This window comes from Dysidea avara, chromosome 7, assembly GCF_963678975.1.
Source record: "Dysidea avara chromosome 7, odDysAvar1.4, whole genome shotgun sequence".
Taxonomy (NCBI): Eukaryota; Metazoa; Porifera; class Demospongiae; order Dictyoceratida; family Dysideidae; genus Dysidea; species Dysidea avara.
Window position 1 is genome coordinate 32,911,625 of NC_089278.1, and position 25,911 is coordinate 32,937,535.

At 39.6% G+C, this 25,911-nt stretch overlaps 1 protein-coding gene across 1 annotated transcript in view; it reads right to left on the reverse strand.

The window, feature by feature from the left end:
- The window catches only part of LOC136261185 (uncharacterized), a 149,807-nt gene that overhangs the window by 76,982 nt on the left and 46,914 nt on the right, over window positions 1-25,911 (reverse strand). The window contains exons 16-20 of the mRNA XM_066055159.1: window positions 13,778-14,101; window positions 10,471-10,791; window positions 7,838-8,161; window positions 1,945-2,262; window positions 1,626-1,892 (exon numbers count right to left, since the gene is read on the reverse strand). Of these exons, the coding sequence (XP_065911231.1) occupies window positions 1,626-1,892; window positions 1,945-2,262; window positions 7,838-8,161; window positions 10,471-10,791; window positions 13,778-14,101 (1,554 nt within the window). The remainder of the gene's footprint in view (window positions 1-1,625; window positions 1,893-1,944; window positions 2,263-7,837; window positions 8,162-10,470; window positions 10,792-13,777; window positions 14,102-25,911) is intronic.

Genomic DNA, 25,911 nt, shown 5'->3' on the forward strand with positions numbered 1-25,911 from the left:
ATGGCGTATTTAAAAAACATTCGTACCCAGGTCTGTGTGGTATTAAAATCTTCCCTCTCTAATGCGATTGCGAGATATAGAGCAAGAATCACTCTTCGAGACGCCATTCGATCGAGAAGCCATACAGATGATAATATAGAATTGTTTAAAATTCCATTGCTTTAGCTCACAGGACTAAAATGCATCAAGTTGTATCACACTAAACATTAAACATAACTATTGTTCACTGAAACTCGGGTTTTAGACTTCCTTCATTACGAGACAGTGAAGGGGGTGTGGCCCGCACCTCGTCACTTAAACTATTACTGTACGCCTTTCGTGTATACTTTCTATTATATTCTTCAGCTGTTTACCAGCTAAGAGTCGACATAACAAGGCTTGTAAGCTATTGGAACACACTGGTAAATTTCGAATTGAAAAGGGGTGTGTCCCTTCCGTACGCGATTGAAAAATAAAAAGCGGGATACTCCGTATACTCAGCACTTTAATTGGAGTCGACCACGTTTTGTCAAGCGTGTGTTTTACTCGTGTTGAGATTTCGCACCGCTTCGTTGCAGTAAACGGTCACACTAGTGGATTTATCTACTCGTCAAAGGAAAGTGGTATTGTTTACTGTATTGTTAACTGTATTGTTAACTAATTGTTTATTAAACTTATTTATGTAATTGTTTATTGCCAGTTGATATTACAATGGGTTTCTTTATTAAACAATCATGTACTGTTGAACGTATATTTAAGAAGTAGTCCATGTGCATGGACATGAAAAAAATCATGAAACTAGTGGGGCAAAAAAATTGTTAATTTTCAACAAGTAGAATAGGGATCAAAGATTTGATTTTGAAAAAAACTGCGTAAACAAGAAGTAATAGGGATGATAATCCACAAAATTCTATGCATCATCAGTTCAAAGCAAGTTATTTGAATAGTGTACACTCAATTTGCGATTCCTATTTCAACTTGTGGTTAAATTTTGTTAAAATGTTGAAATAGGAATCGCAAATTGAGTGTACACTATTCAAATAACTTGCTTTGAACTGATGATGCATAGAATTTTGTGGATTATCATCCCTATTACTTCTTGTTTACGCAGTTTTTTTCAAAATCAAATCTTTGATCCCTATTCTACTTGTTGAAAATTAACAATTTTTTTGCCCCACTAGTATAATATCAATTGAAAGCTTGTCATGTGACCGTGAAAATTTATAAAGGTAACATGAATTACAAGGACAATTGCAAAACCATTGCTACATGTAAATAACTCACTATAGTGATCATACCTTTTTATTTGTGGTAAGCATTTTTTTTACCATGCAAATCATTACTGTGTCTCTGTATTTGTTTTGGAAAAACCGTGTGTGCATGTGTGTGTGTGTGCATGTGTGTTTGTGTGTATGTGTAACAACCAGAGCCATTACTATTTTCAGTTGTCAACTTCCTTCAGTTTCTACTTTATAAATGAAAGCTCTAGTCTTACTGTACTTTATATATGAAACTTGTATTTTAGTAGTTCTATGGTAATAAATTTTTAGTAAGGTGCAAAATACCACATTTCTATTAGCTATTCTTGTTCACAACACACTGGATGGTGCCACATGACATACAACCACATGACCTGCTATGCATACCTGTAACATTAAGTGAAGCATAATCAGATGCCACTTGTCCAAACCTGTTCTCTACAATGCACCGATAGTTACCACTGTCTTCTTCTCTTACTTCTGATATTACTAATGTATGTGTTGTAGTACTGAGAGGTAAATGTGATCCTTGTCTTTGCCATGAGTATGACAAACCTTCCCCTTCAGCAAGACAAGTAAATGCTGCACTTTCATTGCCAGTAAGAATCACCACTGTTTGATTTTGATGTGATGAGATAATAACTGGTAGCCCTCCTGCAAATTATTTTCTAATTTATGTAAGTGTAAAAGCTATAACCAGTCTCACCAAAACATGTCACTCCAGCAAAACCTGACAGTTGATCACAGTTACCCATTACTCCAATACCATTGTGTGGACACTGAGAGAGATGAGATTCATTTCCCACACAACCAACTCCACTTAACCACAATGTTCCACTACCATTATTAGTCACTTGGTAAGCTGTACCATTAGTTCCCAAATGTGTCTCTTGACAAACCACAGTAGCATCAAATGTGTCCCAGTCATTAGCACACACTAATCCCCATATACCATTAATGAACACTTCCACTCTTCCTTGTCTAATGTTATTTGATTCTATATTATGAATTCTTAGTGGAACAACTAGATAAAAATGATGTTAAAATGAAACATAACTACAGCATACAAAATTAATATATGTAACATTGTTAATCATGCATGTGACACAGCACAAGATGTGATCTTTACTAAATTTAAAGTATATCCTATTTCAAACGTAGCATGTAGTGTTCCTATACTCTGTGAATTGATTCACCAATATATATATATATATATATATATATATACAGGTATGCCATGCTCGTTAGTTATATATGTGACCCAGTTTGGGAAAACTGGTCTCATCGCCTATTTAAAAGTATCGAGAAATGTCAGGTTTTAAGTAATTAGCGTATTGTAGCTTGTCAATGGTTGAAGCTATTTGCACTAAATTTTCACCAATTCCTTACCTATCAGAGCATCCACTGTGCAAGTAGCCAACAACTAAGTTTTTCCTGCCATTTTAGATAGTTTTTAAACCATGGTTGGCTGTATCAGGTGAGCTCCACAAGGGGAGGAGGTGGGGACCCAGAAGGAGGGCAAGAGGCTGTTTAAAAAATTAAGATGGAAGGCATAGGAATGAATTAGGCCAAGTTATGGGCCACTCAGGTCTCAAAATTGGCTAAAATGAAAGGAAATTCACAGCAGAGGTGCTTATTCAACACCACAGAGCTGTACAGTCACATACAGCCATCCCCAGGGTGACCAGAGCTCCATTAAGGCCCTAAACCACACGTACAGATCACCCCTGTGTAACATATTAGAATATACGCATGCGCATATGTAACACGTGACACAATTGTTGTATTCGAAGTATTTCGTGTAGCGTCTATCACATGGTGTCAGAATGGACAAGCTAACGCCACCAGATCCGCTAGACTTGGATGGCAGTAACGTTTCTGATGCTTGGAGGAAGTGGAAACAACGTTTCGAACTCTTCTCACTTGCCAGTGGCCTCAGCTCGAAAGACGAAGGAATCCAAGCTGCGACTCTACTACACGTGGTCGGACCCGATGCTCTAGAAGTCTACAATACGTTCTCGTGGGAAGATGGAAGTGACAAAAATAAAGCAGCAAAAATACTGGAGAAATTCGAAGCATATTGTGTGCCGCGGAGAAACATCACGTGGGAAAGACATATGTTCAATACGCGCGACCAACATGACGGAGAAACAATCGACCAGTATGTCACAGACCTCAAGACCAAAGCCCAAACATGCGAGTTGAAAGATCTTAAGGACAGCTTAATAAGAGACAGAATAGTGTGTGGCATACACTGTGACAAAACACGCAGCAGACTCCTCAGAGAACCTGATTTAACTTTGCAGAAGGCAGTTGACATATGTAGGGCAAATGAAACGACATCATCCCAAATGAAGCTGTTCACCGGTGACCAAACTAATGGTCTACCTGCCATTCATGGAATACGGTCTCAGAGCAAACAAGTTCAAAAGGTATCTTGTGACCGATGTGGAGGTTGGCACACCAAGCAACAAATCTGTCCTGCATTTGGAGCAGAATGTCGAAAATGTGGCCGAAGAAACCATTTTGCCAAAGTATGCCGCACAAGGGTAACTCAACCACTACACAACTACAGTATCCAAAGAGAGACACCTGACAGTGATGATCTGTTTATCGGCACACTCGGACAGGCTCACGGAGTAAAGGACTGGTCGGTTACTATCTTAATGAACCAACAGAAAACCACTTTCAAGATTGACACTGGCGCCCAATGCAATGTGATACCTCAGTGGTTATATTACCAAGTGTGCAAGGACCCACTCAAACCATCCTCGGCTAGCCTAGTAGCATTTGGTGGCCATAAGTTACACACTTGTGGCAAGGCTAAAATACCATGCCAATACAAAGACCTGAATTACCTTGTCGAATTTGAAGTCATGGACCACAACGTTCCAAACATTCTAGGACTCATTACATGCATTGAAATGAACCTTGTACAACGCATAGACACTGTTGGTAACAGTCGTGCTAATTTGTTTGAACAGTACTATGATGTGTTTGAGGGACTGGGGTGTGTCACAGATGTGCGTTACCACATAAGGATTGACCCAATAAAAACACCAGTAATCCATCCACCACGCCGTGTGCCCATTACACTCCGTCCAAAGATCCAAGAAGAGCTTGCACGTATGGAAAGCCTTGACGTAATAGAGAAGGTCACTGAACCTACAAGCTGGGTGAACAGCATGGTGACAATAATCAAACCTAATGGCTCTTTACGTATCTGCATTGACCCTCGTAATCTTAATGAAGCCATTCAGCGGGAGCACTACCCCATGCAAACTATAGAAGAAGTAACTACGCGGATGCCAAATGCCACCTACTTCTCAGTTCTGGATGCCAGTTCAGGCTATTGGCAAATCAGCCTTGACCAAGAAAGTGCCAAGCTCTGCACATTCAACAGCCCATTTGGTCGCTACATGTTCAAACGCCTTCCATTTGGCTTATCATCTGCACAAGATGTATTCCAAAAAGTGATGACAGAAATGTTTGAAGACATTGATGGCGTGGAGGTTGTGGTTGACGACATTCTTGTATGGGGAGCAACTGAGGCTGAGCATGATGCTGGGCTGATTAAAGTCCTCGACAGAGCTCGCCTACGAAACCTGAAATTGAACAAAGCTAAGTGCCAATTCAAGAAACAAGAAATCACTTACCTGGGACATGTCCTGACTAAAGATGGATTGAAGCCAGACCCCAAGAAAACACAGGCGATTAATGATATGACACCTCCAACAAGCAAAGAGGCCCTACAACGTTTCCTTGGCATGATCACATACTTATCCAAATTCATTCCTAACCTCTCACAAACTGCAGCACCTCTTAGAGCACTGCTAGAAAAGGATGCAAAATGGCAGTGGCATCCGGAACACCTACAAAGCTTTTCGACATTAAAACGCCTAGCCAGCAGTGCTCCTGTTCTTGCATACTTCAATCCCAGGCAACCAGTCAAACTCTCAGTTGATGCCAGCTCCAAGGGTCTAGGTGCTGTCCTTCTCCAAAATGACCACCCTATAGCGTATGCTTCAAGAGCCCTTACAGACACTCAACAACGGTATGCTCAGATTGAGAAAGAGATGCTCGCTATAGTATTTGGCTGCACAAAATTCCATGACTACATCTATGGCATGCCTGATGTTGAGGTAGAAAGCGACCACAAACCACTTGAAGCAATCCTAAGAAAACCTCTCCACCAAGCCCCATTAAGGCTACAGAAGATGATAATGACTACACAAAAGTATTCACTCAACGTTACTTACCGACCAGGCAAGCAACTTGTATTAGCTGACACACTATCACGAGCTTTCCTACCAGAATGTGGAGAATCAATAGAAGAGAAATTTGACATCAACATTTTACAAACTTTGCCTATCTCCGAAACAAAGCTAGACCAACTAAGAGAGGAAACCAAAAAGGACCCACACTTGCAACAACTAGCATCAGTGATTGTCACAGGTTGGCCAGAGACAAAGCAAGAAGTGCCAGCAAACTGTTTACCCTACTGGAACTACCGTGATGAACTATCAATTTGCAATGACATCATATTCAAAGGTGAGAAAGTCATAATTCCCAATAATTTGAGGCATGAGATGCTGCACAATATTCACAGTTCACATCTAGGGATGGAGAAATGCAAAAGAAGAGCAAGGGATGTTATGTTCTGGCCTGGGATGGCCGCCCAGATTCAAGACATTGTTGCAAACTGCCATATCTGTAGTACGCACCAGCGAAACAATATGAAGGAACCAATGATATCGCATGAGATTCCAACCAGGCCATGGTCTCAGGTTGGTGCCGACCTGTTTGAAATCAACAACCAAAAGTATCTAGTTATGGTTGATTATTACTCGGGTTTCATTGAAGTGAATTTGCTCCAAAATGGAACCACCAGTAAGCACATTGTTACACATTGTAAATCACAGTTCTCCAGGCATGGAATCCCAGACAAATTGATAACAGACAACGGTCCACAATTTTCTAGTGCCGTTTTCAAGCAGTTCGCACAAGATTATGGATTCCAGCACCTAACATCAAGTCCACACTACCCACAGTCTAATGGCATGGCAGAGAAAGCTGTCCAAACAACTAAGAACCTTATTAAGAAAGCCATTCTAAGCAAAAGAGATCCATACTTAGCTCTACTTGAATATCGAAATACACCTATCTCCGATACATTAGGATCACCAGCACAGAGGCTCATGGGCCGAAGGACAAAGACTCTACTTCCAACCACTGCCAAACTCCTGCAACCTAAACTCATCAACCCACAGACTGTTCGTAAGGAACTCAGACAAAGGAAAACACGACAAAAAATTTACTATGACCGCCACACAGCCACTCTCAAACCATTAACAGTAGGAGACACAGTCATGATGAGAGCAAAAGGGAAATGGGAACCAGCAACAGTTATTGCCATTAGTGCAGATGGACCTCGCTCCTACATAGTCAATACTCCAAGTGGACAAAAGTACCGTCGGAACAGACGCCATCTAAAACCAGCACCTCGCAGTCTGGATGCATCTCACCACTACACAGCTAATCAGAGCTATGATAACTGGCTGGATGAGGACAGTATTGCTGATTACAATGACACTGCTGAGATGGAAATACCAGCAGAACAAGACAGTAACCCATCACCCCATTTACAACTTCGCAGATCACAGAGAACAATTCGGAAGCCATCAAGATACACCGACACAGATTATTGAACTCTAATATGCAAACACCATAATGCACAATTTGTTGTAACCGTATGAGTGCACACTCAAACAACAAGGGAGATGTAACATATTAGAATATACGCATGCGCATATGTAACACGTGACACAATTGTTGTATTCGAAGTATTTCGTGTAGCGTTTATCACACCCTGGGCTTGGAAAAGCAGCCAGCAAAACCAGACCACTCAAGTCTAGTTGATTTTGATAGTGAAATTAGGCTTTGTTTTATGGGTGAAAAATCCAATTTGAATCTGCTGACATCAGCAATAGGACCAGTTTTCCTAGACTGGGTTATATATAGTGTTTAGACTACAACAAGTTTGACATGAAATTTGATTGGCTGAAAATGGGGTCTCTAAATCTCATAGTGCCACGCTCATGTCAAATAGAGACCATGCTCTGAGGCGATACGAAACATAGCAATTTCGTACCTGTAACATTGGCAATGCATGGGTATTTAAATGACTAGTAACTGCTGTACTAATTCGAGTGAGGTGTAATGGGCTTTGTTGTATTAACCAACGTCTTGTTTACAAGCAGCTGCCAAGGCACAACGAGTTGTAGTACAATTAGTTGTAACTCTGAAACATAGCACTCGCCTGTAATATTGGGAACACATGAGTGTTTAAATGGGTAGCAACAGCCATGCTAAATTATAGGGAGGTGTAGACGGCTTGTTTCTAGTAATTGATGATACATTTCTTATTTACAAGCAGCTGTCAACTCAAGGTACAATACCGAGTTGAAGTCTAAATAAGTTAGACGTCAAGAACCAATGAGTTCTAATCCTGGTTCTTGACATCTGATTATTATTTAAATGCAACTAATAGTAAATTATCTGCCAAAATACTGTTACTCATTGTCTTTATAGTCACTTACAAAAATCATTACTGCAAATTACTCCAGCATCTTCACTATGATTACAAGATCTTGTAATATTAACTCCAAGATGACCACAACTGGCCAGTGTTGATTCATTACCAGAACATGTCACACTATCCAATAAGATGGGTCCTGATCCTTGACCAAAGGAAGCTGATCCGATGGCTGTTCCTGATGATCCAAATCCCAGTTGTCTACACACTACACCAGCATCAGTATCATCCCATCCATCATCACACACTGTACCCCATTCACCATTGTAGTTCACCTCCACTCTACCCTCATTGTGTGAACTGCCTCCTACCAGTCTGATTCTAAATTCTACATAAAAGTAAAGTATGCGTACAAGTAAAACAATTTTCCATAAAATATGGCTATAGTAATTGAAGCTTCATTTATGAACAGCTAAGTTACAGTGTACAAAATTCACAGTTTTAGATTCAATGATGCAATACTACTACTCTATTATTATAGTCTGTAAAAAAGTGTCGCTAAGCACCCATATACTCAACTACATGTATGGTATGTCTGTGTACAAGTACAATGGAACCTCATTTATCCAGATCTCACGTATCTGGATTCTCAGTTAACCAAACAACGAAAATGACTGCTCTATTAGAGTAGTGACTGTTGTATTAAGGTAGTTGAAATACTACACATGCAGTTTCAGAGATACAGACTTTTCAGAATTATGGACCACTCTTGGTCTCAAGGGGCTCGGATAATTGAGGTTCCACTATAATATGATAATCCAGTGGCAGAGGGTTAACTTGTATATTGAGATAAAGGAACTGACTAAGGAAGTACAACTGTGCATCCTCAAAAGCCATAACCATTATAGTTTTCAATTATGATACTACAAATTACTGTCACCAGAATTAGAATGCATAAACAAACACGTTCCAACTTTATGTTCAATGCATGTCTTCTGTTGCCAACACATTTTTCATTTGAAACTAATATGATGGCTAGATTTTTATACTTTTAGAGTATTCCTTATACACTAGCAGCCAACTGTTAATTAAGTTTATCATCATTGACAATGAAAATTTTAAGAGTGTAGCACCATCACAAGTGGCCACACTGAGGTAGGGATGGCACCATCTAGGCTTCAAAGTACAACAATTGAAGGCTGTGCTGTGTCAGGCTGTGCTGGCCCTTTAATGGCTACAATATCAATACCAAAAACAATTTGCTGGTTGTATAGCATAGATCTGACAAACTAGCTTTGTTCAGTTTGAGGCAGCGGTGTAGCAATAAATTTTAAAATGAGGGTGCTAAGAAGCATCAACCCCTTATCAAAAAACTATATAAAATGGTGGGAAACACAGCTGTAAACTTCTTGTAGAAAGGATGCTCTAAAACATTATTGCAAAACTTGTAAACATTTGGTACATGTAGCCTGAAGTTATATCTAACACCATAAATATTTTAAATGGTAACTGTATAAATAGGCAATAAAACTGAGTGTCTCAGAGACAGGCATATACTGTATCATATAGTATAGTAGTACTGTATATTAGGGATCATGGAGGTTCACACATTCTCACAAAAAAACATTGACCAGACACCCGCCTCACATAAAGCCTTAGCAGTATTATTAAGCTATAAACAACCCAAAAGCTGCCTTCAGTTTGACCCAAACACTTTCAATAAGTTGCTAAGAAATTTCTTTTGAAATTTTCAGCTGATGACCAACTTACTAGTATAACTTACTCCTTTGCTTGCTTCCTTACTTACTTACTACTGTAGTGCAACTTAAAAATGACTAAGGCTATGGTCTTGATTTTTCACTGTTAGACATTGCTTCAGCCCGACAGGTGCCTTTTTGACATACCACAGTATGCACACCGTGGACTTACCTTTGTCCTCCTTTAAGTCTCATTTCTTTTTGCTGACAGTGCAAGGTGTCAATTCTTGGTAGCTGCATTATGGCTTCAGCTGCCTAGCTACTGTATATAGGTCATCATCCATATAGCATTCCAATGTGACTGGATTGATTGCAGCAACACTCTTGTCATTTGAAACATTATGTAACAGGCTGAACAGAGCTAAAAATGAAGCATAATTACCTCTTCACTTTTCACTGGGGTGTGCATCCAGATGCAAATTAATTTTATGGCATATTAAGTGCTATTCAACCTTTTGATACAGTATGCATGGGTTCATCTGTCATAATAACAAGCATGAGAACAAGAGTAGTAGTTTAGGGATCATAGAAATAAAAAAGTAGTGAAACAAGGGAGGTCATCTACACCAGATACACTAGCGGGAAAATTTTCAGTCATGGCTATAGTCTGAAGTGTAGGGAATAAATGTTCACTAGTACTTCTGCAGCTACCTCCATTGTCTCAGTACTTTAATTTCTATGATCCCTAATTGAACTTACTGTAAAACTTCTAATTTTTCCTTGAATATTATTGGTACTAGATTTGCATTGGGAAAGAAATTTGCAATAGCAATAATAGCTCTGTGACATCTTATGATGCATACATATACAGCAGAGTATCAAAATCAGTCACACAGACATAATCAAAAGTTTATGCATCTTTATAAAGTAAACCATATAATATTAGTAGTGCAGTAGATTGAACCAGTACATAAATGAACACATATATAATTATACAAACCATTTATTATTGCACATCTCACTCCAGCATCTTCACTATGACTACAAGATCTTGTAACACCAACTCCAAGATGACCACAACTGGCCAGTGTTGATTCATTACCAGAACATGTCACACTATCCAATAAGATGGGTCCTGATCCTTGACCAAAGGAAGCTCTTCTAGTAGGTCTTCCTGATCTAAATCCCAGTTGTTTACACACTACACCAGCATCATTTCTACCCCATCCATCATCACACACTGTACCCCATTCACCATTGTAGTTCACCTCCACTCTGCCTTCATGGTATGAACTGCCTTCTACCAGCCTCAACTTAATATCTGTAAAATGAAGATACAATAATATCCAGCGTGATAAGACATTAGCAGAACATGCCAAAACAGGGTTTTACAAAACCCATACATTAGCATAACTTCAGTTCAGTCCCCTTGTATCACTACCAGCAAAGCAGATTATAACTAGCTTTCTTTGATCTGACATTTTGTCAGATCAAAGTCAAAGTTGATCTGACATGACCTGACACTATATATAACAATGGTAAACATGCAGCATGTGTAAGCATACCAAGATAGGGGATTTGGGAGCATACATCCCAGTGATTTTAAATGCTCAAATGATGAATATTTTGACACAAAAAAGCCATGCAAACTGCATCATTGGTAAGCCACACATATTATGAATTTATGTAATAATAATGATTACCAGAAAATGTGAATTGCTATTATTATTATTAATACTAGGCCCGGGTCACACACAACCACCAATGGGACAATCTACAAATGGGGCATGTACAAACAGTGTGTGTGGATGGAAAAGATGCACATACACAGTAGCACATACAGTAAACATAAATTATGCAATAACAATTGTGAGGACCTGCTACTCTTGATACTGATTTTTAATTGATTTTTAAGCTTCATTGCTTGCAGCTGTGTTGGCGTTCTCCACACAATGCCCTGCCAGGCCCAATGCAAAACTACTGGTAGCTGAGTGCCAGTACATCAATGGTGTGGCAATGACATAATGATGCATAACACAATACTGTACAACATACAGGAGATGCACTTGTAGAACTTTATGCAACAATGTATTATTAGCACTGAACACTGGAGATGGAAATAATTCAGCTAGCTGAAGCCAGGTAAAAGATGAACAAAGGTATACAAAATGGTACAAATACACAACAAACAATCATGTTAACATGAAAACATACTCTTAACCTTGTTCATCACACGGAGCGTGTCCACTAGCACCTGGCATGGCAACGTGGAACTCACTGTGCACCATGAAAACAGCTTAGAAACATTAAAACATACTTGTAGTCTCGAGTAAAGTGGCCTCTGGCTCTCCTGCAATCACTCGCAGCAGTTCGCTAATCTTCTCTTTTGAAATCTGAAATTAAAGCATGGGTGTGGTACTGGGCGTTATATAGAATTTCACATACGTTTAAGTCATCAGCATGAACAGGCGCAACAATTATACGTTTGTGCCTTCATTAACAGGCGAATCAATCCCTGGTTAGTTTGTGTCTCTAGGCCTCGTAGTTTTCTCAAACATTAATTATTATTTATTTATTATTTATGATGTAATTTTAACCACATTTCTTATTATCTTTAGCAGCTACTTGAATTATTAGAGCTTTATAGTGATCAGTACTGAATGCCTGACAGCAACATGTGCTGCAGCCTTTGTATTACCTAACCTAAAAAAAGAAACTTGAAGGTCTTGAAAGAACTTGAAGGTCTTGAAAGAACTTGAAGGTCTGTGGGTGAACTGTCCCTCCAGTTATATTATACAAGTATTACAACTACAGTCTTATATTATCTATGCATACAATTATTTCAAAATATGAAATTATATAGCTAAATATATAGCTATCTACTAGTATAATTAAAATTATGAGCAGTAGCATCTGTATGGAATTTTGCACAGGGACAGAGAAAGCATTAAGTGCATGAGTTATACTGGGATTGAAATTAAAAAGGAAGTGAATGAACACAATAATTCTAATCATACTGCAGGACATCTTAAAAAGCTGTTGAAGTCACTTCGTTAATGTGTGAACATGTGGTAGCTGGAAAGGTGCATAACACAATACAATGCTGAAGGGCATAGGTCCTATTCTCCGATGAGATATTTTTTTTGTTCGTTTTAAAGACCCATTAAGTGCACTTTTTTAGAAGCAACTTGACTGCTCTATTAGAGTAACTGACTGTTCTATTAGAGTATAATTTATGTTCAGCCAATTTAGCAGGTAATTGGGTGATCTTTGAGCTAATTGGTTGGCAAAAGTCTGATGACCAATACCAGTATTTAACTGGCAAGATAGATATTGTCGATGTTATCCAGAATTGAAAGTGGATCACTACTGCTAACACAGTTGACCCAAATAGTAATCTGGATGGGACCTGGATCTGACACAGTTCAATTAAAGCAGAGGCAGGCATTATAAGCAAATTTTGGCAGAGACAATGAGTGATGTAGTCTGACTTTCTGGTCATGTTGTGTGCAAAGCTGTATTTATAGCAGCATAGGAAGGGTCATCTGTACTGAGTAGCTATCCAAACAGATAGTAAACAATTGATACATAGTATGGTTCCACATAGCAGGTAGAAACCTTAGTAATTCTGATAAGCATGGCTATATAGTCCACAGACAGCAATGCATGATCCAGATACTGTAGGCAGGGGTGGCTTCATGAATGCTACAGGTTTACAGACAGAAATACACATTTCCTAAAATTTGGGCATGAAAGCTTTGAGTATGTACATCTGCATTTCAATTAATACAACTGGGCTTACTATATCACATAGATATTCTAAAAAGCGGATGATACCTTGACATGAACAAAATATAACTTGAATGATTAGAATAATCAATCTGTTTTCTGTAAGTGTTATCCCACCAGGGACCTATGAGAAGGCTTAAAGCGTGTGAATACAGGGAGTCAGAAACATGTAACTAGAATGTGAAGAATGCAGAAAAATCCCAGACCCAGTGGTGACTTGATCCCAAGCAACATGCAATGCAGTCTAGGCATGAGCCACAACACCTGGGATCTGAGATCTCTGGTTTCACCATAAGTTGATGACCTACCTTTATATGATTATGTATGTATATCATAAAATGTCCCCCCTTACTGAGTTATTCAGCTTGTGAACTTTATAAAACACTACAAGGTTAACGCTACAAAAACTGCTGTTTAATTGGCCAAAGTAATTGCATGCTAGAAAGAGTATACCTATCTTGAACAAGATATAAAATCAATTTTAATGGAGAGGCTGTCAGATTATTCATTACACAAACCTTGTCCACTACTACATTTCACTCCAGCATCTTCTCTGTGAGTACAAGATCTTGTGATGCCAACACCAAAGTGACCACAACTGGCCAGTGTTGATTCATTACCAGAACATGTCACACTATCCAATAAGATGGGTCCTGATCCTTGACCAAAGGAAGCTGATCCAATGGCTGTTCCTGATGATCCAAATCCCAGTTGTCTACACACCACACCAGCATCAGTATCATCCCATCCATCATCACACACTGTACCCCATTCACCATTGTAGTTCATCTCCACTCTACCTTCATTGTGTGACCTGCCTCCAACCAGTCTGATTCTAAAGTCTACATAAAAGTAATGCACATCATAACAACCTTGTTTCTTTGTTTGAACCAATACCTAACTAAACATCTGTACACTATTTCTATGTGGTATTTTGCAAATAATACACTGTTATGCAAAGTGTTGACTACATTGAATTAGAAGAACAAAATGACTAATCCTTTTAAAAGTTGTCAATTACAATCTATAATTGACTGGCCAGCTTTCATGTAGTTGCAATTTTCAAAAGATACTTTAGATCTGGATTTGCTACATTTGTGTAGCTGCATATGACTGAACCCTAATAGCTTGTGTGGCTTACGTACTTCAGCAAAATATAGTTAGCTCTGTGTATAGTTGAATAGCAGTGTGTATGTATTTATAGTATGGGATTAAATCACTAATCTATACCAAAATAGCCAAGCTGTGAAATAGGGTGTAGTATCCACAATCCGGGGTGACAAGATTGAGAAATCAAAGGTGGCAGCCAAGAAATGGATACAGGGATGTTAGTTTTATAATCATTAAAATGATTGCCATTATATTGCAGCCATTTCTTGGCTGCCACCTTTGATTTCACAATATCTCTAAGGGGCTGCACCTTTGTCACAGCTTGGTTGTTTTGGCATAGATATCAGCTGTTTTGTATGCGTATAGCCCCAAAGTTACCTGCAGGTTGGCTTTAGGGCTTACATTGTCGTCTTCACTACAAGAATCACAAAGTGAATATTATAAGAAAAACTATTTGGTTTATTCACATAATAATAAAGAGACTGGCTCCAAAATTCATCCTGTAGAGTTCAGCTAGTCACATCATAGAGAAATCAGCTACAACCAAGTAGCTATATGGAGAGTTCAACTACAAAAGTCACCCTGTAGTAAGATCAGCTGTCACCATGTAGAGAATGCAACCACAAACAAATCACCCTGTGCAGGGTATTTTTCCTCAGTGGTTTCCAGATTTGGTAGTGAGGTATAGAATATAGATGCAGGGGCCAGGGGGAATAGCCCTAGCCACTGATAGATTTTGAATATTAAAATTCTTCAGATGTACTAGATTCATTCTTTCATCATTATTTCATGCTACTTTCAATATTGCAATTTACTTGTGACCCATATGCAAATTCTCTAATTGAAATAAAAACTCAGTATGTAGCTGCTACACGAGCCTTTAAATTTCAAATCAACATTTATAATACCCATTGTAAAATTGTATTCCGTTATGAATGTTCTATTAAAGTAGTCTGACTGCTTATATCTGACTGCTCTATTAGAGTATCTCGATCTCATAATGGCATACCCTTGTACCCCTTTTGAGGAATCAATGTACGCTTTCTATTACACTGTAGCTATACTGCCCTGCCAATTATTCTTCATATTTGTGATGCCAAACTAAGATTATCCGGTGTCCCTGCTGAAAAACCCACAAGATAAAATTTCAGAGGGGGTTTCCAGAACATCTCTATATACACCCCTGCTGTGAAAAGTTCTGCTATGAAAGTCACCCTGTAGAGAGATCAGCTACAACCAAGTCACTATGTAGAGAGTTCAACCACAAAAAAGTCACCCTTCAATTATGTTACAAGTCACCCTGTAGGGAGTTCAGTCACAAACAGGTCATCCTGTAAGTTACAAGTCATCCTGTAGAGAGTTTCAAAACTATATACATATAGGGTGATTGGTACATGCATGTATGGTTGGTTTTCACATTGTAACTCATTGATAATTAAACAAATTTCCATTATACATTACTGAAGGTTTGCATCTTGATAGTTACCTGACACATGCAAGAAATTCAGCCAGTTTGCATAAGCAGTTTAGCTGGTAGGGCTTGACAATAAATCGCAGCAAGGCTGACTGCTTTATTAGAGTTTCTAGATTGCATGACTCTTATTAAATTTTGTAGTAGTACTCTAATAGAGCACACATTTTTTCTGAGCAATTTTATTACAATGCACATAGAATGTTCTAGAACAATCTAGTGGATAGATCTAGCTATTCCGTGCTGCAACCTAGAACTTTTATTCATAAGGTAAAAATTAAGCAAGGCGAGCAATTGATAGCAGTGGCAGAGTGGCAGAGGCTGTGGAGGTCCTTAATTCAAATCCTGAAACTTTTTCTTTTGATATTTTTATGCACATTATTTTACTTCTTGGTGACTGTTCTATTAGAGTATCTTGTTTCACATGCTTGGATTTTGCTTTTTATCTCCTAAGCTAATACTCTCAGTGCTTTCAATTCACAAAAGGTCCATACTATGGCAGTTAGACTGATTCTTAAGTTATTAATGAATGCAGACCAGGTTTTCTCTCTGTGGGTCACATTTAGTAAATGGTAAGTGTTTGCAAATTAAATCCTTATATCCAAAGACATATAAAAATAGTTGAAATTTGGAATAGGGATAGCTAAAAAACTCACAAAACAAGAAGGGATCACTGGAGTAAATTAACAAAGATTGCGGTAAACCTACAAATCCTCATTATGACTCATTTGATAGTGTTAGCTAAGTTTACTTGATGTAACCATGTTCCTTGTTGATTACACCAGCAATCCCTTCTTGTTTTGTATGCTTTTCAGTTTTCAGTGATCTCTAATTCGAATTATTTTTTACAATTTTATTAAGTCTAGTTTATGTACTGAATCCAGTATGAATATACTTGTATAGACACCTTATATTGGTATAGAGAGTGAAAGATTACCCAGAGTATACTAATCAGATTAATTTATTAGATATTTTTATAATCTGTATAATTAGTCCTTAAAGTTTAAACACTCCAGCTGACTTGTGAAAACACACAGTATACACTAGGCATTATGCACAATCTTATAAATGAGCATCTTCTGTTATGGCTAAATGTGAAGTTGTAGTCTCAAGTCATTGTTGTCATGCTAGAAGTAGCATCCTCAGCGTTAATGGTATAAAAACTCCCAATGGTTAATGAAAACAAACAAAAGATGCTATGTACCGTACAGCTGGTAATTATTGAAGGATTTTTATTTTTGGATATTTTGAAGAGGTCTTTCTATTCGAAAATAAATTCCACGTCCAGTTGTTCTTCAAAAATAAATTCCCACAGTGAAAGCAATGATCCAACTTTCAGCGATTTGCTTATGTATTCCTCGAACTTTAACTCAGTATTACTGATGATAATGGGTAAACTGTATCATTACTGTGCCAATGACTAAAAAACAGGAAATCCAGAATGCCGTTCTATGGTGATAGCTAGCTAGCTAGCTACGATCGAGCCAGTGAACTTATTCCACTCAAGACTCCCCTAGTCTTCTCTCCAGTGCACAGGGATGGGGATTATTCCATCAGTAAGTCAGTTTTTGACAAACATTCACGTATCTTCATAAATTTGTGACACGGATTTTCGTTTGTTTGAAATCCACCGGGAGTTCGAAATATGCACTCTTTGAAATTAAAATCCTTCGAAATTCAGATTTTGCTTCCTATGCAAAATTTTTGCTTCAAAAATAACCCACTATACAGTATATTGATTGAGCTAACTACCTGTCATGAGACATGGAATTCTGACAAGCAGTGGTTGCATTTATCGTTTCAACTCTGTCAGTAGTTTAAGTGTGACAAAAATACCTTGGAAAATTGTTCTTAACTTTGCTGCTCCACTGCTACCAACATAATACACAATTTGGATGATAAATGTGCTATAATATGCTATTAAAGAATCCAAATAAAGCTTGTGCTAGTTATGGCAATTTTGTAAGTGTTACAAAAAGGAAATTAACAGCAGAAGAAAAATACAGACCAATTTATTTTGAAGGCACGTATCTCAATAAGCTCAAATTTGAAACAGAAGATGTCCCACCCTAGAAAAATGGGCTATTTCTGTTCAGCCATTACTGAGGTACAAAGGTGTGAAAATAGTTTGGTTCCTGTACAATATACACTTGTCTATCTGACACACTATCATGTGTCCTGATATGAAATCACAGGTGGCATCCAAGAAATGGCTGCAATGTGTAACGATGAGCTTGGCTGATTTAGTTTAGATACCATTAGCTTTACATCATTGAAACAATATAACAATAATTATGAAGATGAACAAAACAGCAAAATTTTCAAATTGGTCACAATACATGTATTGTTTCCTTTTCACTTGATCCTACACTCATTGCAAATAACCACCAGAAGGTTATCTAACTGGAGGATGCCTTCCAAGGTGATCTTTAGGTGTGGGTTCTATTGGATTTTTCCAAAAACATGGGCAATCCTAGGGACCCGCCTATTATGCTCAAAAATTTACTTATTATGCTATGCTGCACTGCTCAAAAATTTTAGCTATTATGCTCAAATTATGCTCAAGTTTTATGCCTCAATTCCCATGTTTTGCTAATAAATTTGCAGTTACAGGTACATAGTGGTTGAAGCACATCTTTGCTCTTCAAAATGCATGTGACAGAAAAGATAGATATACTCTAATAGAACAGTCAGCTGCCTGATTGTTCTATTAGAGTTATTGACTGTTCTATTAGAGTATATCGATCTTTTACTGTGATATGTATTTTGACCATCAAGGATTTGTAGTATGGCTCAAATATTCTCCTATTATGCTAGCATTATGCTCAATGCTTTCAAGCACCTATTATGCTCAAAATTATGCCAGCATAATTGGCGGGTCCCTAACTATTGTGAACTAACTATTATGGTCCATGATGCAAAATTTTAAGCTAATAACCACCCTGTCACAGATTGAACTGAACTATTATATTAGAGTTGAATGTTGTATTAGGTTTAGAACTTTAGATTGTGGGTTTTGTACCATTGTTCATTGAGTGTCACGTGAGTAAGTAAGGTGTGATTCCTCCTCGTGGTCCGAGAAACAAGGACCTGTTCACTTACCGCTAGACTCACCACATTGGTGCTGTGATTACTTGTCTGTTCGTCGATCGCCCGCAGTTATTTTCTAACCAGAAACGCAGAAGCTTTTGTACCGTGGCACCTGTTTGAGAATGGTACCCTCAAAGGCGAGCGAACTATATTCAGAGTGACTGTTTTTGTTTGTTTATCTGTTTTAGAATGGAGGAATTGCAACGTAAGAAAACTTCGCGGAAAGGATACAGGTCCCATTTAACGCACCTCTTTAAGAAGGTGGATGCAATTATGGACTCCGAGGGTACACCAAGTGAGAAAGACTTCACGACTCTGACTAGTTCCATCGATCAACTCCATGAACGAGCGAAGTTATTACAAGAAGCAGACCAAGAGATCGCCAACACAATCACAGGTGAAGATGAGCTGGAAGCTGAGATTGTTGAGAGTGCAGCCATACAAGAAATGATTTGTGATAAGAAAAGTCAAATCAAGAGTATCATACACAAGCTTACTGGCCCCACCACTACAACTCCACCTGTCACGCTGAATGTGTCTGCTGCAGAGTTTGTACCACCTCAACATCCAACAGTGAGAGAGCCACCTGCCCAGTTACTCACTGTTCCACCCACTGCCAGACAGCCCGTAAGTCGACTGCCCAAATTGACTTACCTACCTTCTTTGGGAATCCCCTAGCATGGCAGAGTTTCTGGGACTCGTTTGATGTAGCTGTCAATTCTAAGATGGCATATAGAAGTTTAATTATCTTCGAGCTCAGATCCAAGGTGAAGCATTACAGGCAATTGCTGGGCTTCCTTTGACAGGTGCAAACTATGATCATGCTGTAGCACTTTTGAAGGTGTGCTTTGGGCAACCCCACAGAATCATCAATGCCCACATGCAAGCCCTGGTAAACACCCCCAAACCAGTTAACACCTTACCTAGTTTAAGACTCTTCCACGACACAGTGGAAAGTTACATCAGAGGGTTGACAGCTTTAGATAAGCGTGAGGACTCCTACGGAGCCTTGTTAGTACCAATTATTCTTGGAAAGCTCCCTCCAGAGACAAGGAGAAACCTCACTCGTGCACACACCGACCCAGCGTGGACACTTACTGACTTACAAGATCGGATTTTATTGGAGATTCAGATACTGGAATCAGGAGTGTCACTAGACTACACTGAATCATCAGACAATGCCGTGTCAACCATGACAGCTTCACTTCTCACAGGAGCCAGCAGCAATTTCAAACAGCGAACACAATCAGCAAAGCCTGCACGTTGCACTTACTGTAACTCAACAGATCACTTGTCATTTGCCTGCAATGTAGTTGTTGACCCAAAGAAAAGAATGGAGATCGTTCGGAAAGCCAACCTGTGTTTCAATTGTTTGGGGCGACATAGAGTCTCCCAGTGCACATCAAAGGCCAGATGTAGGCACTGCAGAGGAAAACATCACTCTAGCCTCTGTGAGACCACTGCTAGCAAGGATCAGGACAATACAGGAAAGAAAGCAACTGCACCCACAGTCAAACAGAACAATTCTCAAGATGACTCAACCGCTTTACTTACAGTCTCAGTTCCATCCAAGCCACCAGGGACTGACCTACTACCTGGCAGTACAGCCTGCCTTCTGAAGACTGCTATAGCTGAAGTACGTTTAGGGCCCAATCGTTGCAAAGCACAAATATTATTTGATGAGGGTGCACAAAGATCCTTCATTACTCAGCAACTGGTAGACAGTTTGAAGGTTGACTCGTGCAAATGTCAAAGGATATGTATTTCTACATTTGGGGGAGAAGCTATACCAAGAGAATTGCAATCAACCTCTATTGCAATACAAACTAATGACGGTGGAGAAGTTCCCGTTTCAGTACTGGTTGTACCCGAGATAGCAGTACCTCTTCAGAATTCCGTACCTCTACCTGGGAACCAGTACCCTCACCTTCACGGCCTTCAGCTTGCTCACCCAGTGGGAAGTGACAACAAATTCGAGATCACCTTGCTAGTAGGTGTAGATTTTTACTGGAACCTTGTCCAAGACAAGGTAATTCGTGGCAACGGCCCCACTACTGTTGAGTCAAAGATAGGGTACCTTCTTTCAGGTCCTCTTTCCCCTTCAGACACCAAGGCTAGTGTCAGCATGTTTCATGCATCAGTCATGCAGTGTAATGAGCCAAAGTTTGGGACACAGAACAATTGGGTACATCAGTCAATACCCAATCCTTACTAAGCAGTACACAGCAACCCACCTCCTTTATCAACTACTCAGTCCATCGAGATTCCGATGGCTCATACATTGTTGGTTTCCCTTGGAAGACTGATCATCCTCCTTTGCCTTCAAATCGTGGAGTGTGTGAAAAAAGAGCACGGTCTCTTGCACGCAAACTAGTTCAGACACCAGAACTGCTAAAGACGTATGGTGGCATTATTACAGATCAACTTAGCTGAGGATTCATAGAGAAAGTCAAGGAAGCTGATGTACCCCAGAACTACCATTTTATCCCTCACCATGCTGTCAAGAAGGATTCAGCAACTACCCCAGTGAGGATAGTGTATGACTGCAGTTGCCGTCTTTCCCCCAACCACCCCAGTTTGAATGATTGTCTTGTGGTTGGGCCTCCATTTTTGATTGACATGGTTACCTTATTACTGAGATTCCGTATCCACAAGTATGCACTCACTACAGACATCGAAAAGGCCTTTCTCCACATACAACTGGCTGAAGAGGACTGCAGTTACACTCACTTCTTTTGGTTATCAGAGCTAGATAATCCTAACAGTGACCTTACAAATTTTAGATTCCGGGTCGTACTATTTGGCTCTGTCAGTTTGCCTTTTATGCTACACACTGCCTTGAGACATCATCTCATCTCATCACTGAAACATCTACAACTGCCAGCAATATTTTAACTAATCTTTATGTTGACAACGTTGTGTCTGGCTGGACCAATGAAACGTCTGCTGTGGACTACTACACTGAAGCTCGAGAATTGATGTCAAAGGCCAACCTTAACCTGAGAAGCTGGGCCTCAAACAGTCCAAACCTAACGACAAAGGCAAACCATGATCAAGTTGCCGATACTAATACTGCTGTCAACGTCTTAGGCCTACTGTGGAATACAGCCAGCAACGTGCTGAGTCTGATGCCAAAGTCATTACAAACATCCCAGACAACTCAGTCAACCAAGAGAACTGTGTTACAAGATCTGTCAAAAATCTTTGATCCTCTAGGAACACTCACCCCAGTAACCATATCCGCTAAATTATTTATATAACAATTGTGGCAGCAGAAACTTCGTTGGAATGAGCCCCTGAACTCCACCCTGACATCTGAATGGTACTGCATCACAGGTAACTTAACACAGACACCTCAATATCACATTCCACATAGGTACCTGAAATCCATTAATACTGAACAGTTGACTCTTCATGTATTTGTAGATGCCAGCATGAAGGCCTATGGTGCAGTGGCCTACATCTGTGATGACACACATTCATCCTTCGTTATAGCTAAGGCTCGAGTTGCTCCACTGAAGAACCATACTCTACCACGGTTGGAACTGATGGCAGCTGTTACTGGCTCACATTTGTGTAAGTTTGTTATATCTTTGTTTGACCATTTTCAGTTCAAAATCACAATGTGGTCAGATAGTCAAATAACACTTTGTTGGATTTCCAACAAGAAAAAGTTACCACGCTTTGTTGCCAACAGAGTGAACAAGATACATGACTTAGTGCCTACTGCTACTTGGATGTATTGCCCCACCCAGGATAATCCAGGCGACCTAGTCACTAGGGGGATTTCACTTGATTCTTTAAGGGATTCACAGTTATGGCAATATGAACCAACTTGGCTGACATGCAAATCACATTGGCCTAAATGGGAACACTCAGAGACACTCCATCTACAAGCTGAGGAGGAACCTGTAGAGGAGCCAAGAAAGGTTGATAGTGCTCCCCCACACCAACACGACCTTTGCTCAATCATAGACATTGACCACTATAGCACTCTACAGAGATTACTTAGAGTGTCAGCTTATGTACTACGCTTCATTCATAACTGTAAGCAGTCCAACCCAAGTCTCAGGCGTACTGGTCAGCTCCTTCCAAATGACATTGATGCAGCATTTAATGCGTGAATCCATTGCGCTCAACGGGTTTCATTTCCTGAGGAGTCTCTTGCTCTTCAAACAACCAACAAGACCAGTCGACCTCCCTTAATTCACCAACTCAAGTTGTTTCTTGACAAAGACTACATCATTCGTTGTGGCGGGAGGATACATAATGCCAAGATTGACAGTGAGACAAAGTTTCCTTGTCTTCTCCCAAAGAAGTACCCCTTAACTGCCTTAGTAGTACATCACACACACAAGATACATCTCCACAGGAGTCAATGCCACTGTCACATCACTTAGACAAAAGTTTTGGATTCCATCAGCCAGGCAAGTTGTAAGATCTTTGCTACGGAAATGTGTTACTTGTCGTCAAGTCAGTGGAAAGTCATACTCCAGACCAGAACCTCCTCCTCTTCCCAGTGTGCGTACCAAACAGAGCAGACCATTTGAAGTTACTGGAGTTGACTTCACTGGAGCTCTCCACATTAAGACCATGGATGGCAGTAGCAAGGTATATGTGTGTCAATTTACATGTGGTGTAAGCAGAGCAGTGCACCTATAAATTGTTATTGACTTATCTGTTGAGACATTCTTACAGGCACTTCGAAGGTTTTGCTGCCCGCAGGTCCTTACCGCGTATTATGCTCTCAGATAATGCTTCTACCTATGAAGCTGCAGCAGATGAGTTAGGGCATCTCATTAACTCTGACAGGATGGGGGAGTCATTATGTGCACTTGGAATCCAGTGGCGATTCATACCCAAGAGAGCCCCATGGTATGGGGGGTTCTGGGAACGTCTGATAGGCCTTACGAAAACCACCTTGAGGAAAGTGTTGGGGAAAGCCCTTGTAACCCTACCCGTGTTACAGACAGTGATCATGGAAGTCGAAGCCATACTCAATGACAGGCCACTGACTTATGTATCTGCAGACTTAAGAGACCCAGAACCCCTCACGCCATCTCACCTTCTTTGTGGTCGACGTGTCACCTCCTTACCACACACAATCATGGATGATGAGATAAGTGATCCTACATATGGAGTACCTTCAGTCAGGGAAACAGCGAAGAGACAAAGCCAATTGATTCAGCATTTCCAATCCAGGTGGAGGAAAGAGTATTTAACATCCCTTTGTGAGTACCACAAGACATCTGGGAAAACCAAACAGGAAATTCAAGTTGGAGATGTGGTTATTATACACGATGACACTCCGAGGACCACCTAGAAACTAGCTGTTGTGGAGAAGCTGATCACTGGATTAGATGGGATCACCAGAGCTGCTGAGATAAGAACCGCAAATGGAAGGACCAACCGTCCTATAACCAGATTGTTCCTACTGGAGGTCAAGGAGGATGAATCTTCAAATGAAGTTCAGCAAGTTCAACCACCAGAAGCTGATGTCAACACAGAGAATACAATGTTGCGAGATAGACCTACCAGGGAGGCTACTGTTGCAGCACGCAAGAGATTGAAGCAGTGGGCAGACATAATTCATGCGCTCCCGGAGGATGTCGCAGATTGAACTGAACTATTATATTAGAGTTGAATGTTGTATTAGGTTTAGAACTTTAGATTGTGGGTTTTGAACCGTTGTTCATTGTGTGTCACGTGAGTAAGTAAGGTGCGATTCCTCCTCGTGGTCCAAGAAACAAGAACCTGTTCACTTACCGCTAGACTCATCACACACCCAGCCTTTTCTTATTAAACTTTCATTGCACTAAAATCAGCTAAAGGTTCCTCATGCTAAAGTTTTCTGCTGTATAGCTAATGATTAGATGAATGTAGGCAAAGTAATTTCAATAATCAATGACAAGACATTAGACTTTCAATCTTTTCTATGATTTTCACATATCATAACGTATGATAGTACTGAATAGTAAGGGTTGGTAGGAAATCATATGGTTTCATGGATTTTCGCACCTTAAAAAATGGCCTTGTAATAAGTTTTACCCGAAAAAACCACCTGGAATACATTAGTACTACTGCAATGATGCTGTACCTTGGTTAAATGAAGCGAAAAGTTGAATGTTTCAATGTACAGTGAGTTTTAAAAATTTTGAAACTCACCTGGATTTCGTCTGCCAGCCTGCCTGCTGTAAGACCCGGTTGCGCTAGGTGTACAGCTCCAGAAATTTCAGACAGCTAAAGTAATGACAGCGGATTCACGAATCCGGTGTTCCGATTACGTTCTGTCCACTGCACCATGCTGTTTGCTTTCATCATTTGTTTGCTTCTTTGTTCTTCTCGAAGGATAATTAATAGTTGAGGCGCCCAATAGTTGTGGCACATGCCACAACAAAAACACGTGATGAACGAAGTGTGAGTACATGTGCGTAAGATAGGATGAACAGGTGTAGTACCAATGTAGTTGTCTCTAGCATTTATTAATACTGGGTAGTCATTTTGTATAGTCTTAATTACCAGTTTAGCTTTTTTTTGTGAGGTAGCTAGCTAATAATGTCTTTAAGGGGCGGATCCACCTTGGGATCCAGACTTCTAAAAGCGAGGGTTCCACTCTTAATGGTGGGCTCTCCAGCAATGTTTAACTGTAAAATCATCAACATTTAGATGATTAGCAATGCAGTTGAAGCCTTTAACAGTTGCTATAATAGCTTTAAAAGACAAAACAATAATTATTTTTAGAGGCACTTATTGCGTACGAAGGTACCGTCTAACCTAAATATTTCGAGGGGCAAATATTTTGAGGTTGAGCAATGTTGCTAAAAACAAATTTTTCACGGATTTGCAAACACCCCCAAATGTATTAGACTATATGGAGGTCTAAATAAGTATTATTTTGAGGGTAAAATTTTCGCAGACCAGCACCCAAAACTGCAAAATCAATGAAAATTTTCCCCTCAAAATTTTTACGCTATACAGTAA